This window comes from Eschrichtius robustus, chromosome 14, assembly GCF_028021215.1.
Source record: "Eschrichtius robustus isolate mEscRob2 chromosome 14, mEscRob2.pri, whole genome shotgun sequence".
Taxonomy (NCBI): Eukaryota; Metazoa; Chordata; class Mammalia; order Artiodactyla; family Eschrichtiidae; genus Eschrichtius; species Eschrichtius robustus.
In genome coordinates this window covers 79,134,886-79,154,089 of record NC_090837.1, presented here as the reverse complement: position 1 = coordinate 79,154,089, position 19,204 = coordinate 79,134,886, and the positions used below count along the sequence as shown (strand labels likewise).

At 36.6% G+C, this 19,204-nt stretch overlaps 1 protein-coding gene across 1 annotated transcript in view; it reads right to left on the bottom strand.

Moving 5' to 3' along the window:
* Window positions 1-19,204, bottom strand: part of DCC (DCC netrin 1 receptor) — a 946,816-nt gene that overhangs the window by 1,394 nt on the left and 926,218 nt on the right. Inside the window, exon 29 of the mRNA XM_068562459.1 lies at window positions 2,457-2,599. Coding sequence (XP_068418560.1) covers window positions 2,457-2,599 — 143 coding nt within the window. The remainder of the gene's footprint in view (window positions 1-2,456; window positions 2,600-19,204) is intronic.

Below are 19,204 nucleotides of genomic sequence, written 5' to 3'. Positions count from 1 at the left end.
GGCACAAAGCCACTCCAGCCACTGAAGAAACAACTTGTGGTATTAAACAGCATGGAAATGGTACCTTCCTATAGGAATCTCAGCCTGCCAGTGAACGATTTGGTCATGTAATGTGTAATCTTCAGAGTTTAACAGGGATTGAAGGATGTTGCCAATTTGGCCCAAAAGACTGACCTATGTATGAGGAGGGATGCTGAAGTGAACTGATTAATTTGATAACTCCTTTCCCAAAATTATGTCATAGTTATCTGTGTTTTCTCAAATTATTTAGATCTTGTCCAATACAGCACCCTCAAGCCACATGTAGTAGCTATTGGATTTTCGAAATGTGGATAGCCTGAATAGAGATGCATCGTACACGTGAAATACACATCATATTCTGAGCACTTAGTATAAAAAAAGTAAAATATCTTAATGATAATTTTTTATATTTATTGCATGTTGAAATGATAATATTTTGGAAATATTGGGTTAGATAAAATAATGTATCATTAAAAGTAATCTCACCTGTTTATTTTTTACATCTTTTCATGTGGCTCCTAGAAACTTTTAAACTACGCATGTGATTCACATTATATTTTTATAGGATAGTGATGATCTAGATTATTTGTCCCATTTCTATATTTCCTTTAACATATTATATAATCTTATTGCTCTTCATATTATGCTTTTGGCTGTCACTCCTTGGAGTCACTATTTTTTTAATCAAACAGTTTTATTTTATTTTTTTATTTTTTACTTTTAGTTTTTGGCTGCATCGGGTCTTATTTGCAGTATGTGGGGTTGCAGTGCACGGGCTTCTCTCTAGTTGTGGAGTCCAGGTTTTCTCTTCTCTAGTTGTGGTGTGCAGGCTTCAGGGTGCGTGGGCTCTGTAGTTGTGGCGCACAGGTTCCAGAGTGCATGGGCTCTGTAGTTTGCAGCACACAGGCTTTCTAGTTGAGGCACGTGTGCTCAGTAGTTGTGGCGCGCAGGCTTAGTTGCCCCGTGGCATGTAGGATCTTAGTTCCCTGACCAGGGATCGAACCCGCATTCCCCGCATTGTAAGGCGGATTCTTTACCACTGGACCACCAGGGAAGTCCCTTAGAGTCAATCTTAAGGGCAGAAACTGGGCCACCTGACATGATTCCTTATGAGATGAGATATATAAATTTAGGAATTTGATCTGAATTAAGATATGGCTAACAACTGTGACACTAAACTATTGCAATACGTAAATAGCTATATCCTGACAGAGCAGTGCATTAGATTCTTGTAAATTTGAATCTTTTAAGTATAAAAGTATGTTAATTATATAACATACTTCGGCAAACATTCACACACATACACATATCCAGATTGTCTGATCTCCAAGTGTTAAGATATTTTATTATTTGCAGTACTGAAAACAGTAAAATCAAGAAAAAAATTTACTGTTAATTCAAATAAGATGATTCTAATCTGGTTTTTTTTTGCATCTTTTTTTCCCCTTCCAGTCCTCTAATTTTTCAAGGTATCATATGTGTTAGTACCTTAGCCTTCTTTTAAATGTTTTCTCTTGAATTATATTCAGAAACACTCCAGAGTTTTCTAAATTGCTGCCTTCAGGCAACATCTTTTTAAATCTCCCTCAAAATGCATTGTTGGGGGAATTGTTTGCTTTCTCAAAATTTCGATATTTTTTGGTCCCCATTGATTTTTTCAGAGTTTTCTAATTTGATCACTTTTTAGCTGCCTCCCTCAGTTGGCAAACTCTTCTCTCATTAAATAACTAAACTTTCCCCTCTTATTTTCTAAATATATCAGTTCCTTCTTTTTTTTTTCTTCCTAAATTCCTTCCTTCATTTCTTCATTTTGTGTTTTCCTCTTCTCAATTCTGTATTTCTAGGCTATTTTATGATTTTTATAAGTGACATGTATGATAACTTCAGAAAGCTCCTCAGATCATAGCTTTATTACTATTTTTTTATTTTAAAGAATAATTATATAGTTATATTTCCAGGTATGCCAAGGTGTTTCATCTCATTGATGAAAATGTGTGTGTGTGTGTGTATAATTTTTTTTTTACATCTTTTAATGTGGCTCTTTGAAAATTTTAAATTACACATGTGGTTCACATTATAGGATAGTGATGATAGTGTATATCTATCTATATATACACACACACACGTGTATATTCATATATATACACGTGTGTGTATATATACATATATGTATGTAAAGTCACTCATTCTGTTGTTATCTGCTTGTATTTATAAGATTGCCTTTAAGTACCAACGATTTTTTAATATAACTAAATCCCTGATATAATTTTTTTCCCTAAAGTTTTTTCTCTTCGTATGTAAGTGCAGGAAAACAGAACTAAACAAACAATAAGAACGACAAAAGCTTGGGGTTAATGGAGAGTGCTGGTTGGCTTAGACTGCATTGCACAGCAGTGCTTCCCTTAATGGGGCATGAGTTTCAAGGATGGTCTTACATTGGCTGGATCCTCTGTTGGTTTGTGGCTCTCCTCAGACACTTCAGGGGCTGTTGGCACAGATACAGGAAGCAAAGGAGATCTTGCCTTTCCAGCCAACCCAAGAGAGGCTGTTTTGACATGAGTCTTGGGAAGAGTAGGCCCTAAAAAGAAAACACAGAGTGCTGAAAGTACTGTATAAAACACCCTGGAACAAACTCTCAAGCATGTAAGCCGAATCCAGTGGGTTGGCATTGGTTTTAGGTTATTGTTCATTCTGTAGTCTAGAGATGGATTCTGACACGGTGAACAGGTTTATTTCATTTCTACTGCATCGAAAACAAATCCCGATTAGCCTCTCCAGCTGAAGCTCCACCAGTCATACGCAATTTCAAGTGGCTTTCAAATCTCCCTGTGAAAGGTTGCCTGGGAGTTGCAGACTGTTCACCACGCCTTACAAAGTGTCAGCTCAGCTCATCTGGGGCCAGCCTCAGCTTTGAGCCAGAAAGCCCTGTGCTAAACCACCTATATAAGCCATAAACTGTGAGTGCCAAGGAATATTTGTGCGGTTCAAAGAGGTGGTTGCTCTGATCTGCAAATGAGTGTTAGATGTCACGGTACAAAACAGTCCTTTATGGCTAACCTGATTGAATATCATTATTGCTTTTCTTTCGGAAGAGAAGAAAGATATGATTCTGTCCTGATGAGTATTAGTTTCTCTCAATGAAATACATTCTAATCCTCGTGAAAATCATTTGAGTAACTGCTGAGTTTCTCCCAAATGATATTTCAGTCTCTCATAAACAATGGCTACCTTTTCTTTTTGGGTCTAAAATTTGCCTTGTAAATTCTGCTTAGATTATAGCAGTAATATAACTTTGTCCCTATAGTCTAAAATAAAAATTTCATAAAGGCATATCGAATCAGCTAGTATACCTCACATACCTACGGACTTTTGTCATTCTTAGTATTATAACCGAGACCTCAGCATAGAAGGTACTGAAGTCATCAAAAGAAGTTTGCCTCAGTTCTCTTCTTCTTCAGTGATGATATTTAAGTTCTAATGATCCCAATGGCGTACTATATATTTTGGGGGAAAAAAGTTATTTTGACCATACTTTCAAAAACATAATTCTAGTTAATAAAACTCAAAAGTTATTCTACTATCAGAGAAATAAGGGGTATTTGCTTACTGGGAACGAAAGAATGCAAACAATCTAGGGGGCTAGCAATTTGCTAAATGCTAAATCCCAACAAAAGCACATTTTCTCATACCGTGGCCTAGCATTTAATTCCTTCATATTTATATTCTTTCACTCTTTTTCTTAAACCAAGGCTCAAAGTCTGCAGTTAGAATCATTTATCACTAGAGGGTGATCTGAGGTTTTTGGTAACTCATATGAGAAGAGATATAGAGACAGGAGAAACAAGAATCATTTTCTTAAGGAAGGAATATTTATGGAGTTCCTACTAAGCTCTAGACTTACGCTAAGCATTTTAGTTCATTTTAGGCAAAATAACATAGTGCAGAAGAATTTGCTACTTACCAACCCAATCTGAATTCAGATCCTATAAAGCCTAACTACGTACTACATATGTAATTCCTTGTTCAACTAATTTCTCTTGCCTGTTTCTTCATCTATAAAATAGAGATAATAATTTGTGAGGATTGATAAGATTACATATTTAAAGTGGCTGCTTTCCTGTAACTTGTTCAAAGAGAGCTAGCTATTATTAATATTTAATTGCCAAAACAAGCCTGCTAAGTATTCTATCTCCAGTTCATATGTGAGGATGCTGAAATGAAGAGAAATGGAGTAACTTGCTTAAGTTCATACATTTCAAAAGGGCAGACAGAGCAAAGATTTGCAACTGAGCAAATTAAGGTTTTATCACTGATATTTTGATCTAGTCCATCCAATTTAAATGAGGTTTTCGAAGAAGCAATGTAAAAGAATATGAAATCTAGTTCAAGACTATAAGTAACCTGAGGGTAGAAACTATTTATTGTATTACAGTCTCTCACAGTTAAATTATGTTTGAATTTAAAGGGGAAACAATGAACTTCAGCATTAATTTTTAATTTAAACTACTTTTATTACAATGTTGTTTAAATTTATACAAACATAAAACTTGGCATAACCTTTATAAACTTGTAGTTCTAATACTATGCTATAAAACCAAAACATGTTTAATACACATAAGTTTGGTACTCACTGCTGCGCCACAAGTGATTTTGGGTTTGTCTTACATGATCAATTTTCACTCTCAGTTTTTTTCTCTTTGAACAATAGGCAAACCTTCATTCTTCCAGAGAATGTAATGCCAGCTGGTTTTCGTTAGATCTGAAGAAATCATTTTATATAGTAAGTCTGCCTCTGACTATAAACACAGTGTTCCTAGAGCCAACTGAGTTGTAACCCCAAATACAAAGGCAGGCATTTAAAAACCCTGGCAGAACGATGCTATAAAATGGCCCTCTACATACTCCACCTTGTGTAATTCACATTAATCTAATAGATGATCACCTAAGGGAAAGCACAAAGTTTAAAGAGGAATTTTCATACAGTACTGGTGAACGTTGAGAATGTATCTGTTGAACTCCCACTTTGAATTTCATTTTCTGAATTCTGTTTATAATCCCTTCAAGAATGTTCACAATGTTCTGATGAAAGCTGAATGTAGCTCTATTGCCATGGAAAGTTGTTCCTCCTAGGTCACATTCCGTGAGTCACCTCTTCCTTCCCTACATTTAGTAGAACAGAGTAGCTGCATTTCAACAATTAACACTTTATGTATATATCTTTTATATGTTTTGTTACAATTTTGACTTTGATTTCCTTGATGGTGTATGGTGAAATCTAATTGATTTTGAATTTTAAATTTTAGGTTTTTTAAAAATTGAAGCATAGTTGATTTACAATGCTTTGTTAGTTTCAGGTGTACAGCAAAGTGATTCAGATATATATATTCTTTTTCAGATTCTTCTCCACTATAGGTTATTACAAGATACTGAATATAGTTCCCTGTGCTGCTATACGGTAGGTGCTTGTTAGTTATTTTATATATAGTAGTGTGTATCCGTTAATCCCAAACTCCTAATTTATCCCTCCCCTCCATCCCTTTCCACTCTGATAACCGTAAGTTTGTTTTCTATGTCCGTGTGTCTGTTTCTGGTTTGTAAATATGTTCATGTGTATCATTTTTTAGATTTCACATGTAAGTGATATCATGTGATATTTGTCTTGGTCTGACTTACTTCACTTAGTGTGATAATCTCTAGGTCCACCCATGTTGCTGCAAATGTCATTATTTCATTCTTTTTTATGGCTGAGTAATATTTTGTGTGTGTGTGTATATATATATATATATATATATATATATATATATATATATATATATCTCACATCTTCTTTATCTTTTCCTCTGTTGATGGACACTTAGGTGGCTTCCATGTCTTGGCTATTGTAAATAGTGAACATTGGGGTGCATGTATCTTTTCGAATTAGAGTTTTCTCCAGATATATGCCCAGGAGTGGGAATCACTGGATCATATGGTAACTATATTTTTACTTCTTTAAGGAATCTCCATACTGTTCTCCATAGTGGCTGTACCAATTTACATTCCCACCGACAGTGCAGGAAGGTTCCCTTTTCTCCACACCCTCTCCAGCATTTATTGTTTGTAGATTTTTTGATGATAGCCATTCTGACTGGTGTGAGGTGCTACCTCACTGTAGTGTTGATTTGCATTTCTCTAATAATTAGCAATGTTGAGCATCTTTTCATGTGCCTATTGGCCATCTGTATGTCTTTTTGGAGAAAGGCCTATTTAGGTCTCCTGCCCATTTTTTGATTGGGTGGTTTATTTTTTTTTTGAATATTGAGCTGTATGAGCTGTTTGTATATTTTGGAGATGAATCTCTTCTCAGTCGCAGCATTTGCAAATATTTTCTCCTATTCTGTATGTTGTCTTTTCATTTTATTTATGGTTTTCCTTGTTGTGCAAAAACTTATGTTTGATTAGGTCCCATTTGTTTATATTTGCTTTTATTTCTGTTGCCTTGGGAGACTGACCTAAGAAAGTATTGCTACGATTTATATAAGAGAATTTTTGCCTATGTTCTCTTCTAGGAGTTTAAAGGTGTCATGTCTTATATTTAAGTCTTTAAGCCATTTTGAGTTTATTCTTGTGTATGGTGTGAGGGTTTGTTCTAACTTCATTGATTTACATGCAGCTGTCCAACTCTACCAACACCACTTGCTGAAGAAATTATCTTTTCCCCATTGTATAATCTTGGCTCCTCTGTTAAAGATTAATTGACCGTAGGTGTATGGGTTTCTTTATGGGATCTCTGTTCTGTTCCAGTGATCCATATGTCTGTTTTTGTGCCAGTGCCATGCTGTTTTGATTACTGTAGCTTTGTAGTACTGTCTGAAGTCTGTGAGGGTTTTGCCTCCTGCTTTGTTCTTTTTCCTTAGGATAGTTTTGTCAATTCTGGGTCTTTTATGGTTCCATATAGGATTATATGTTCTAGTTCTGTGTAAAAAGTCATGGGTAATTTGATAGGGATCACATTAAACCTGTAGATTGCTTTGGTTAGTATGGCCATTTTAATAGTATTAATTTTTCCAACCCAAGAGCATGGAATATATTTTAACATTTCTTTAGTAAATAGTCTTCAATTTCCTTTATCAATGTTTTATAGTTCTCAGCATGTAAGTCTTTCACCTCCGTGGTCAGGTCTATTCCTAAGTATTTTGTTTTTTTGAGGAAATTTTAAAAGGGATTCTTTTTCTTTTACTTTCTCTTTCTGATATTTCATTGTTAGTGTAAAAATTGCAACTGATTTATGTATGTTAATCTTGTATCCTGCTACCTTGCTATATTTGTTTATCAGTTCTAGTAGTTTTTGTACGGGGACTCTAGGGTTTTCAACACATAGTGTCTTGTCATCTAAATATAATGACAATTTTACTTCTTCCCTTCCAATCTGGATACATTTAATTCTTATTCTTATCTGATTTCTGTGGCTAGGACTTCAAATACTATGTTGAATAGAAGTGGTGAGAGTAGGCGTTCTTGTCTTAGTCCAGATTTTAGCAAGAAGGCTTTCAGCTTTTCACCATTGAGTATTATGTTGACTGTGGGTTTGTCATAAATAGCTTTCATTATGTTGAGATATAGTCCCTCTATTCCCACTTTGGTGACCGTTTTTATTTTGAATGGATGCTGCATTTTATCAAATGTTTTTTTCTGCATCTGTTGAGATGATCATGTGGTTTTTGTCTTTTGTTGATGTGATTGATGTATCACGTTGTTTGATTTGCATATGTTTAACTATCCTTGTGACCCCGGCATGAATCCAGCTTGACCATGGTGTATGATCCACTTTATGTGTTGTTGGATTTAGTTGGCTAATATTTTATTGAGGATTTTTGCATCAATATTCATCAAAGAAAGATATTGGCCTGTAATTTTATTTTTTGGTAGTGTCTTTGTCTGGTTTTGGTGTCAGGGTGATGGTGGCTTCATAGAATGATTTTGGGAGTGTTCCCTTTTCTTCAAACTTCTGGAAGAGTTTGAGAAGGATCGGTATAAGTTCTTTAAATGTTTGGTTGAATTCCCCAATGAAGCCATCCAGTCCTGGACTTTTGTTTGCATGGAGTTTTAAAATTATAGGTTCTATTTCACTTCTAGTGATCAGTCTGTTCAAATTATCTGCTTCTTCTTAATTCCGTTTTAGTGGGCTGTATGTTTCTAGAAACTGTCTATTTCGTCTAGGTTGTCCAATTTGTTGGCATATAATTGTTCATAGTATTCTCTGTTTTTTTTTTTTTTTTTTTTTGTATTTCTGTGGTATCAGTTGTTTTTTCTCCTCTTTCATTTCTTATTTTGGTCTTCTCTCTTTTCTTCTTGGTGAGCCTGGCCAAAGGTTTGTTGATTTTGTTTATTCTATCAACAAAACCAGCTTTTGGTTTTATTAATTTTTTCTGTCTTTAAATCTCTATTTTATGTATTTCCTCTCTTATATTTATTATTTCCTTCCCTCTGCTGACTTTAGGTTTTGTTTGTTCTTCTTTATTCTAATTCTTTTAGGTGGTAGGTCAGGTTGTTTTTCTTGTTTTTTGAGGAAGGCCTTGTATGCTATAAACTTTCCCCTTAGGACTGCATTTGCTACATTCTATAGATTTTGTATGGTTGTGTTTTTATTGTCATTTGTCTTGAGGGATTTTTAAAATTTCCTCTTTGATTTCATTGTTGACCCATTGTTTTCTTAGTAGCATGCTGTTTAGTCTCCATGTAATTGTTTTTTTCTCATTTCTCTTTCTGTGGCTGATTTCTAATTTCATGCCATTGTGGTCAGAGAAGATGCTTGAAATAATTTCTATCCTCTTTAATTTGTTGAGACTTGTTCTGTGTCCTAGTATGTGGTCTATCCTTGAGAACATTCCATGTGTCCTTGGGAAGAATGTGTATTCTGTTTCTTCTGGATTTAATGTTCTGAAGATATCAATTATGTATAACTGTTCTAGTGTGTCATTTAGGATCTCTGTTGCCTTATTGATTTTCTTTCTGGAATCTGTCCAGTGATGTCAGTGGGGTGTTAAAGTCTCCTACTATTATTGTATTCCCATCAGTTTCTCTATTTATGTCTGTTAGTATTTGTTTTATGTATTTAGGTGCTCCTATATTGGGTGCATATGTGTTGAGTGTGATATCGTCATCTTGTGTTGATCCTTTTATCAGTATATCGTGTCCTTTATCTTTCTTTATGGACTTTGTTTGTTTTAAAGTCTATTTTTGTCTGATATGAGTATTGCTACCCCTGGTTTCTTGTCATTTCTATTTGAATGAAATATCTTTTTCACTTCCCTCACTTTTAATATAGGTGTGTCCTCCACCCTAAAGTGGGTCTCTTGTAGGCAGCATATTGTAGGTTCTTGTTTTATTGTCCAATATGCCACTCTGTCCTGTGATCAGAGCATTTAGTTTATTGACATTTAAGGTAATTATTTATAGGTATGTATTTATTGCCACTTTAAATCTTGTTTACCAGTTGATTTTGTATTTCTTCTTTGTTCTTTATCTTTTGTTTTTTCCTTTTGTGGTTTGATGGTTTTCTTTTGTATTATGCTTGAGTTCTTTTCAGTTTTGTGAATCTATTATATGGTTTTGATTTGTGGTTACCCTGGATTGCAAGTATGTTAACCCATTACTATATCTACTCGCTTGAGACTGGTAGTCATATAAGCTCAAACACAGTCTAAATAAACTATATTTTCCTACTCCCCTCCCTGACACTTTGTAATTTTGATTTCCTATTTTACACCTTCATGTTTATCCTTTTGCTGTTCATTGTGTAGTTAAAATCACTTTCACAAAAATTTTTTTTTGATTTTTAAAAAATGTATGTACTGGCTTATTTAAGTGATCTACAATGCTTTTATATATTTGCTTTTCCTATTGTGATTTTTCCCTTTCTTATAGATTCTTGCTTCTTTTCTATTTAGAGAACACCTTTCAATATTTCTTTTAGAGTAGGTTCAGTACTGATGTATTCTTTTGGTTTTTGCTTGTCTGAGAAATTCTTTCTCTCTCCCTCCATTCTAAGTGCTAATTTTGCTGGATAGAGTATCCTAGGTTGCAGGTTTTTCCCATTCAGGACTTTGAGTATATCTTGCCACTCCTTTCTGGCCTATAAAGTTTCTGTGGATAAATCAGATGATATCCTTATGGGGGGGTTCACTTGTAACTATTTGTTTTTCTCTTGCTGCCTTTAGAATTCTCACTTTAACTTTTGCCATTTCAATTATAATATGTCTTATTGTGGGTCTGGTCAGGTTCATCTTGTTTGGGACCCTCTGTTCTTACTGTACCTGGATATCTTTTTCCTCCCGGGATCCTTATTATGCATAGATTGGCACACTTTATATTATCCCATAGAGCTCATGTGTTACTTTCTTTGTTTTTCATTTGTCTTTCTGTCTGCTGTTCTGGTTGTGTAATTTCTGTTATTCTGTCTTCGAGCTCATCATTCTTCTGCATTATTTAGTTTGCTAGTTTATTGCCTGTTACTTGGTTTTCATCTTGGCAATTGAGTTGTCTAATTTTGAATCGCTCCTCTATATAGTTTCTTGTTACAGTGATCTGCATTTCCATTGATAGTCTTCCTTAACTCCTTCAGTATTTTTATTACCTCCTTTTTGAACTCAGAGTCTGGTAGACTGGAGAGGTGTATTCCATTGTTTAAAACAAACAGGGGAGTTCTCTTGTTTTTTAATTGGGAGTGGTTCCTCTGCTTTTTCATTTTACTTATATTTCTCTAACTAACTCTATGAATTTAGGAGAAACAGTTATCTATGGTGGTTTTGAAGGGCTGTTTTTATGTGGGAGTGACCCTGTGTGAGTCCAATATTTTTGGTGCTGCAAAAGGGCCATTTTTTTGTATGGATGCTTGCCACCTCTTTCCTCAGGTTGTGTTGGCCCTTGTCCTGATAAAGGGTGTGTTTGGTGGTGTTGTGACCAGAGCCTTCAGTGGATGTGGGGGTGAGGCCTCCTCTTTGTTTCATAGTTGTCACAGCCCTTTCAGGGGCAGGGTCTGCTCCCCAGTTGTTGGAGTGGAAGCCCCCAGATCCAGTTTTAAGCTGTGGTGTGAGTAGGGGGGACTAGAGCCCTCCCACTGGGAAGGAATTGCTGCATATTCCTCCCCAGGAGCTGTCCACCAGGACATGCATTCTGTGACGTTGCCTGCCACCTATGGTGGGCACCCACAAAGTACACTGTCGTTGGCACTGCCCTTGGATCAGTCTCTGTTGTGGGAATGCCAGTATTGAATGTTCCCCAAGCACTGCACTCACAAAGCTGCTGGTGTGAATTTGCTGAAGTCACGTACCAGCACCCACTGTGGGACCACCAGGAATTAGCTCAGATTTCTGCCCCACATCCATGTGTTGGCAACCCGCCTGTGCTTGCATATTCCCAGAGCTCGTAGCAGTGCCCACTGTGAGCACACTGAGATGAGACTGCTATGGTGGGTCCACAACCTCCCTTTGGGCACATGTTGACAATGGGCCTCCTATGGCAGACCCAGCCTCCATCCTGTGCACATTCCCAGTTGTGGCCTCGACCACACTCCGGGGCCTTCAGGCTGTCTCTGTGCAGCTAAACCAAGTCCTCTCTCTAGGTCTGTCTGCTCAAGTTTGAGTTTCAGAACCCAGGCACTGCGCGCAGCAGCAGACATGCATCTCAGGCTGGGAAGTGCAGTGAGGTGGCAAGGACTGTCTGTGCTGCACTTTCCTCTGAAGCTCCCTATCTGTCCCTGCTGACCTCCCAGCCAGAGAAGGAGGTTCCCCAGGTGAGGGAACATTTCCTGTTTCATAACTCCCTGCCAGACATGCAGGTCCCATCTCAATTCCTTTTTTTCCCCCCTTTTCATCCTACCCAGTTATGTGGTGATCTTTCTTGCAGCTTTGGTTGTATGAGATCTTCTGACAGCATTCAGTAAGTATTCTGCGAGAATTGTTCCACATGTAGATGTAGTTTTGATGTATTTGTAGGAAGAGGTGAGCTTCCATATCCTTCTAGTCTCCCATCTTGATCTCTGCCTAAATTTTAGTTTTTAAATTTTTAGATAGATAAACTAATCTATTTCAATCTATTTCTGAAAAATTTACCCTGAAAATTTTAACCCTTAACTAAGCACAGGCAAATATGTCTAACACATATTCACAAATTAACACAAATCAATTCACTTTAGCATAGATATATATAGCACTACGAAGAGAGTAACACAAGAAAAAGTAAATGGTATGGGCTTAGCCTACTATGCAGAAAATTAAAACAGGCCTGTTGTATACTTGGAAACATGTGAGAATAAAGATTCTTTTATAACTTATCAGTCAGACTTCTAGTTTTGCACAGAGAGAAATTATAGTTCTCACTATCAAAATACATTCTAATGGAATATTTTCTGCCTCAGATCCTAATGACTTGGGCAGATCCACAGTGTATTATACTGCATCTGAAATACTTTTGTATTATTACAATAAGATGCAGATATGCCTGAAGAGTACCATAGCTCAAACCCATTAGAAAGAAGATAATTATAATAATTCATTGTCTCTAGTGTCTGGGCAACAGTTAGAACCTGCTGAGTGTTGAATACATGCAAGATGCTGTGCATTTTACAAACGGAATTAAAGACATTGCTTCAGCTCAAAGACCACGCAGTGTTTAAACCTCATGTTACTGCCTTCTCCCAAGTAATATTCATAGATTCAAAGAAATTTAGAATGCTGGAACCCTGACTGACAGCCCTTGAAGTTCATCTAGTGACCTTCCCTTTATTTTGCTGGAGACAATACTGAGGTCCCTGAAGATCAAGAAATCAAGGTAGAAAATTTCAACAACATTCCCATACAGGAGAAGAATTTTAAAGAGTCTCTTAGAGTTCAGTATTAGCAGGGTTTATCTGGTGTATTCTATGGTGTTACTTTTTTTTTTTTTTTTTTTCATCTTCCTGAATGGGGAATTAAAGAGGAGTATAAGGGAAATTTTCCAGGAGCGATTTATCAACAGCCAATAAGACAACTTTGGTCTTGAAACTGGTAAAGCCTGGGTTGGTCCTTACAAGGGCACCAGTTTTTTCTTCACTTATGTACTCGCAGTTCACTGTGTATTACTGGCTCCTGTCTTGATTTTCTAGTCTGCATCTTTTACTCTTCTGAAGAACTACGAGACATGCCTTTACTTCATGTCTGAGACCTTATTAGTGGCTCTTCCAAAAGGCTACATTCTGAATCTATTTTCTACATCATTCAAACCAAGCAAACATCTGCCTAAAAAAAATAGACTGGCTAACGGCATAGACTATGTTCAAGTGAGAAAGTAGTGTAGTCACCTGGCATCTGGATTAGTAAGTGATGATGTCTAAGAGCTCAGTCCAATCTGCAGAGGACTCACTCTAGGAACCATCTTGCTGCCTCTCACCTGCTGATGGATTGCTACTGTTGGTAGGTGATTTATCTTGAGTCCATTCATCCTTATATTTTCTTCTGTATTTTTAAAAATTGAAATATAGTTGATTTACAGTGTTATATTCATTTCAGGTATTCAACATAGTCATTTAAACCTTCCTGGATTTCAGTGGGCTTCGTCACCCTTCCTTTGTTGCTATCTGGCTTTTTCTACACTGCCCTCATATGCCAGTTTAAAAGACAACTTTATTCTTGCAGCCCTGCCTGATCCCCCATTCTTGTGTGCTCCTTCTCCATGATGGGTTATTTTAAGGCATGATAGCCTTTGCCTTGCCTGATGGTGTTCTGACAGCCTGAAAGACAGCCATAATCCTACCCTCCCAAAGAACTAGTGAAATCAGTAGCAATTAGAAAAAGCATTTACTTCAGGGTATTACACTCCTGTTCTTCAATGTCAAGAAATGATGGAATTTTTGACAGCTTTTCCTATTTTTATAGATCTAGGGAGCAGCCTATAGAGAAGACTGTGCTTCATATTTATTTCTTCACTTTGGAGAACTGCACTATGCTGATAATTGGTTTAACATAAATAATTTTAATAAAACTTCTCTTAATTTTTCAGTGAAATTTCTGAGTTTTATCAGAGTTAAGGAAAAGAAAATGGGAGAGCAGCCAGATGGTGGAGTAGGAAGACCCTGAGCTCAATCTGCAGAGCAACCATGGACATAAAAGATAAGAACCTACAAGAAAAGATTTTTTACAACTCTACCTAAAGAAGGGGCCACAACGAGACAGGTAGGAGGGGTGGACTTATGACACAATCAAATCCTATACCCTCAGGCAGGCAACCCACAAATTGGAGAATAATTATGTTGCAGAGGTTCTCCCACAGTAGTGAGGATTCTGAGCCTGTTGTTGGGCTCCCTAGCCTGGAAGTCCTATACTGAGAAGACAAGCCCCCAGAGTATTTGACTTTGAAGGCCAGCAAGGCTTCATTTCAGGAGCCCCACAGGACGGAAATACAGACTTCACTCTTAAAGGATGCACACAAAATCTGATGCATGCCAGGACCCAGGGCAAAAGTAGTGATTTGATAGGAGCCTGGGCCAGACCTACCTACTGCTTGGAGAGTCTCCTGGAGACGTGGGGTGTGGCTGTCACTCACCCTTGGTATATAGATAGATACTGGTGGCTGACAGCCATATTTGGGAAAATTCTACCATGTGAACCCTGCTCCTGGCATCTTGGCTCATCAGCCCCACCCAAAAGCCTGTAGATGCCAGTGCTCTGAGACATTTCAAGCCAAACATCTAACTAATTGGGTGGGAACACAGTCCCACCCATCAGCAGACAGGATGCCTAAAACCTTCCTGAGCCCACAGCCACCTCTTGACACACCCCTGCCCTCCAGAAAGCCTGCACAAGCTTCTAGACATGCCCCATCCTCCAGACAAAGCAAGAAAAATACCATCCTGCAGCCTGAGGATCCAGCCCACACACGGCAGGCCAGACCTTATCCTGGGACCAGCTAGGCCCTGACCCTGTCCACTAGCTGAAAGATTCCCTAACTTGAGAAAGGAACAGTCACCCAAGTCCAGGAAGCACAGAAAGTCCCATACAGGATTAACTCACTCAAAGAGGAACACACCAAGACAGACACACTACTTAAAATGACAAAAACTAAAGAGAGAATATTATTAAAAGCAGCAAACGAGAAGCAACAAATAACATACATGGGAACTCCCATAAGGCTATCAGCTGATTTTTTCAGCAGAACTCTGTAGGTGAGAAGGTATAGCACAATCTATTTAAACTGGTGAAAGGGAAAAACCTACAACCAGGAGTTCAGCACCAGTAAACTAGCTTTATGGCAAATTTTAAAGGAACTTCTTCTCTCTCTAGGTGAAAAAAGAAAAGGCCACCACTAGAAATAAGAACATTATGAAATGAAAAAGCTCACTAGTAAAGGTAGGAAGTCATCCACACACAAAGCTACTGGGTAAGTTAAGTAGAAAAATCATCTAGATCCACAACAAGCAGTTAAGGGATACATAAAACAATTTGATTTAAAATATGATGATATGATATGATATAAAAAACACTAATCATGAGGGGAGGAGATTACACATAAGCAGGGTTTTTAAAATGCATTTGAAATTAAGAGATCAAGCAACTTAAAACAATTATATATATAGATTATACACTATACAAAAACCTCATGGTATCCCCAAACCAAAGATTTGTTATGGATATACATACACACAAAAAGGAATCCACCAAACACAACACTAAAGAAAGATAGTTATCAAATCACAAGAGAAGAAAGGGAATAAAAAAAGACCTACAAAAACAAATCCAAAACAACAAAATGGCAGTAAGAACATACATATTGATAATTACCTTAAATGTAAATGGTCTGAATGGCTATGAAAACAAGACCCCATATATATGCTGCTTACAAGACACTCACTTCAGACCTAGGGACATATACACACTGAGGGGATGGAAGAAGGTATTCCACACAAATGGAAATCAAAGAGTAGCCATATTCATATCAGACAAAATAGATTTTAAGATAAAGACTGTTAAAAGAGACAAAAAAAGACACTACATAACAATCAAGGAATCAATCCAAGGTGATGATATAACAATTGTAAATACATACACACCCAACATAGGAGCATCAAAATACATAAGGCAAATATTAACAGACAGACATAAAAGGATTAATTGACCGTTACAATAATAGTAGGGGACTTTAACATCCCACTCACATCATCAATGGACAGATCATCCACACAGAAAAATCAACAAGGAAACAAACACCGGCCTTAAATAACACATTAGACCCAATGTACTTAATTGATATTTATAGAGTATTCCATCCCAAAGCAGTAGAATACACATTCTTTTCAGCTGCACATAGAACATCTTCAGGCTAGATCATAAAACAAGCCTCAGTAAATTTAAGAAAATGGAAATCATATCAAGCATCTTTTCCAACCACAATGCTATGAGACTAGAAATCAACTTCAAGGAAAAAAACTTCCAAAAACGCAAACACATGGAGGCTAAATAATACGCTACTAAACAACAACCAGTGGATCACTGAAGAAATTGAAGAAATGAAAAATAGCTAGGGACAAATGAAAATGAAAACACAACAATTCAAAACCTATGGAACACAGCAAAAGCAGCAAAAGCTCTAAGAGGGAAGTTGTTTATACTGATACAAGAATACCTCAGGAAACAAGAAAAGTCTCAAATAAACAAGCTAACCTTACACCTAAAGGAACTAGGGAAAGAAGAACAAACAAAACCCAAAGTTAGCAGAAAAGAAGTCATAAAGATCAGAGTAGAAGTAAGTGGAGACTTACTTAAAACACAATAGAAAAGATCACTGAAACTAAAAGTTGGTTCTTTCTTTGAAAGAATAAACAAAATCGATAAACCTTTAGCTAGACTCATCAAGAAAAAAGGGAGATGGCCCAAATCAATAAAATTAGAAATGAAAAAGGAGAAGCTGCAACTGACACCACAGAAATACAAAGGATCTTGAGACTAGTACAAACAACTATATGCCAATAAAATGGACAACCCAGAAGAAATGGACAAATTTTTAGACAGGTACAATCTCACAAGACTGAACCAGGAAGAAATAGGAAATATGAACAGACCAATCACAAGTACTAAAATTGAATCAGTAATTTAAAAACTCCCAACAAGCAAAAGTCCAGGACCAGATGGCTTCACAGGTGAATTCTACCAAAAATTTAGAGAAGAGTTATCACCTATCCTTCTGAAACTATTTCAAAAAATTGCAGAGAAAGCAACACTTCCAAACTTATTCTGTGAAGCCAGCATCACCCTGATACCAAAACTAGGAAATATATCACAGAAAAGAAAGTTACAGGCCAATATCACTGATGAACATAGATGCAAAAATCCTCAACAAAATATTAGCAAATTGAATCCAACAATATATTAAAAGGATCATACACCATGCTCAAGTGGGATTTATCCCAGGAATGCAAGGATTTTTCAATATCCGTAAATCAGTGTGATACACTGCATTAACAAATTGAAGAATAAAAATCATATGATCATCTCAATAGATGCAGAAAAAGTTTTTGAAAAAGTTCAGCATCCATTTATGATAAACTCTCCAGAAAGAGGGCATAGAGGGAACATACCTCAACATAATAAAGGTCATATATGGCAAACATACAGCTAAAATCATCTTAATGGTGAAAAGCTGAATGCATTTCCTCTAAGATCAGGAACAAGATAAGGATGACCACTCTCACCACTCTTACTTAACAAACATAGTTTTGGAAGTCCAAGCACAGCAATCAGAGAATAAAAAGAAGTAAAAGGAATCCAAATTGCAAAGGAAGAAGTAAAACTGTCACTGTTTGCAGATGACATGATATTATACATAGAAAATCCTAGACACCAACAGAAAACTACTAGAGCTCATCAATGAATTCAGTAAACTTGCAGGATACAAAATTAGTATACAAAAATCTGTTGCATTTCTATACACTAACAAACAATGAAGTATCAGAAATAGAAATAAAAGAAACAATCCCACTTACCATTGCATCCAAAAGAATAAAATACCTAGGAATAAACCTACCTAAGGAGACAAAAGACCTGTATGCAGAAAACTCTAAGACACTGATGAAAGAAATTGAAAATAACATAATCAGATGGAAAGATAAACCATTTTCTTGGATTAGAAGAATCCATCTTGTTAAAATGACTATACTTCCCAAAGCAGTCTACAGATTCAGTGCAATCCCTGTCAAATTACCAACCGCATTTTTCACAAAGCCAGAAAAAATAATTTTAAAATTGGTATGGAAACACAAAAGACTCCAAATAAATAGCCAAAACAATTTTGAGAAAGAAGAATAGTGCTGGAGGAATCAGACTCCCTGACTTCAGACTATATTAAAAAGCCACAGTCATCAAAAGAGTATGGTACTGGCACAAAAACAGACATAGATCAATGGAACAGGACAGAGAGCCCAGAAATAAACCCACTCACTTATGGTCAGTTAATCTAAAACAAAATAGGCAAGAATATACAATGTAGAAAAGGCAGTCCCTTCAATAAGTGGTGCTGGGAAAACAGGACAGCTACATGTAAAAGAATGAAATTAGGACATTCTCTAACACCGTATACAAAAATAAACTCAAAATGGATTAAATACCTAAAATGTAAGAATGCACACCATAAAACTCCTAGAGGAAAACATAGGCAGAACACTCTTTGACATAAATCACAGCAATATGTTTTTGATCTGTCTCCTAAATCAAAGGAAGTAAAAGCAAAAATAAACAAATGGGACCTAAGTAAACTTAAAAGCTTTTGCACAGTAAAGGAAACCATCCACAAAATGAAAAGTCAATGTACTGAACGGGAGAAAATATTTGTAAATGATAGGACCAGAAAGGGATTAATATCCAATATGTATGAACAGCTCATATAACTCAACATCACAAAAACAGCCTGATTAAAAAATGGGCAGAAGAACTGAATAGACATTTTTCCAAAAAGGTTATGCAGATGGCCAACAGACATGTACAAAGGTGCTCAACACTGCTAATCATCAGGGAAATGCAAATCAAAACCACAGTAAAATATCACCTCAAACCTGTCAGAATGGCTATCATCAAGAATAATACAAATAGCAAATGGTGGCAAGAACATGGAGAAAAGGGAATTCTTGTACATTGTTGGTGGGTATGTAGGGTGGTGCAGCCACTGTGGAAAACAGTAT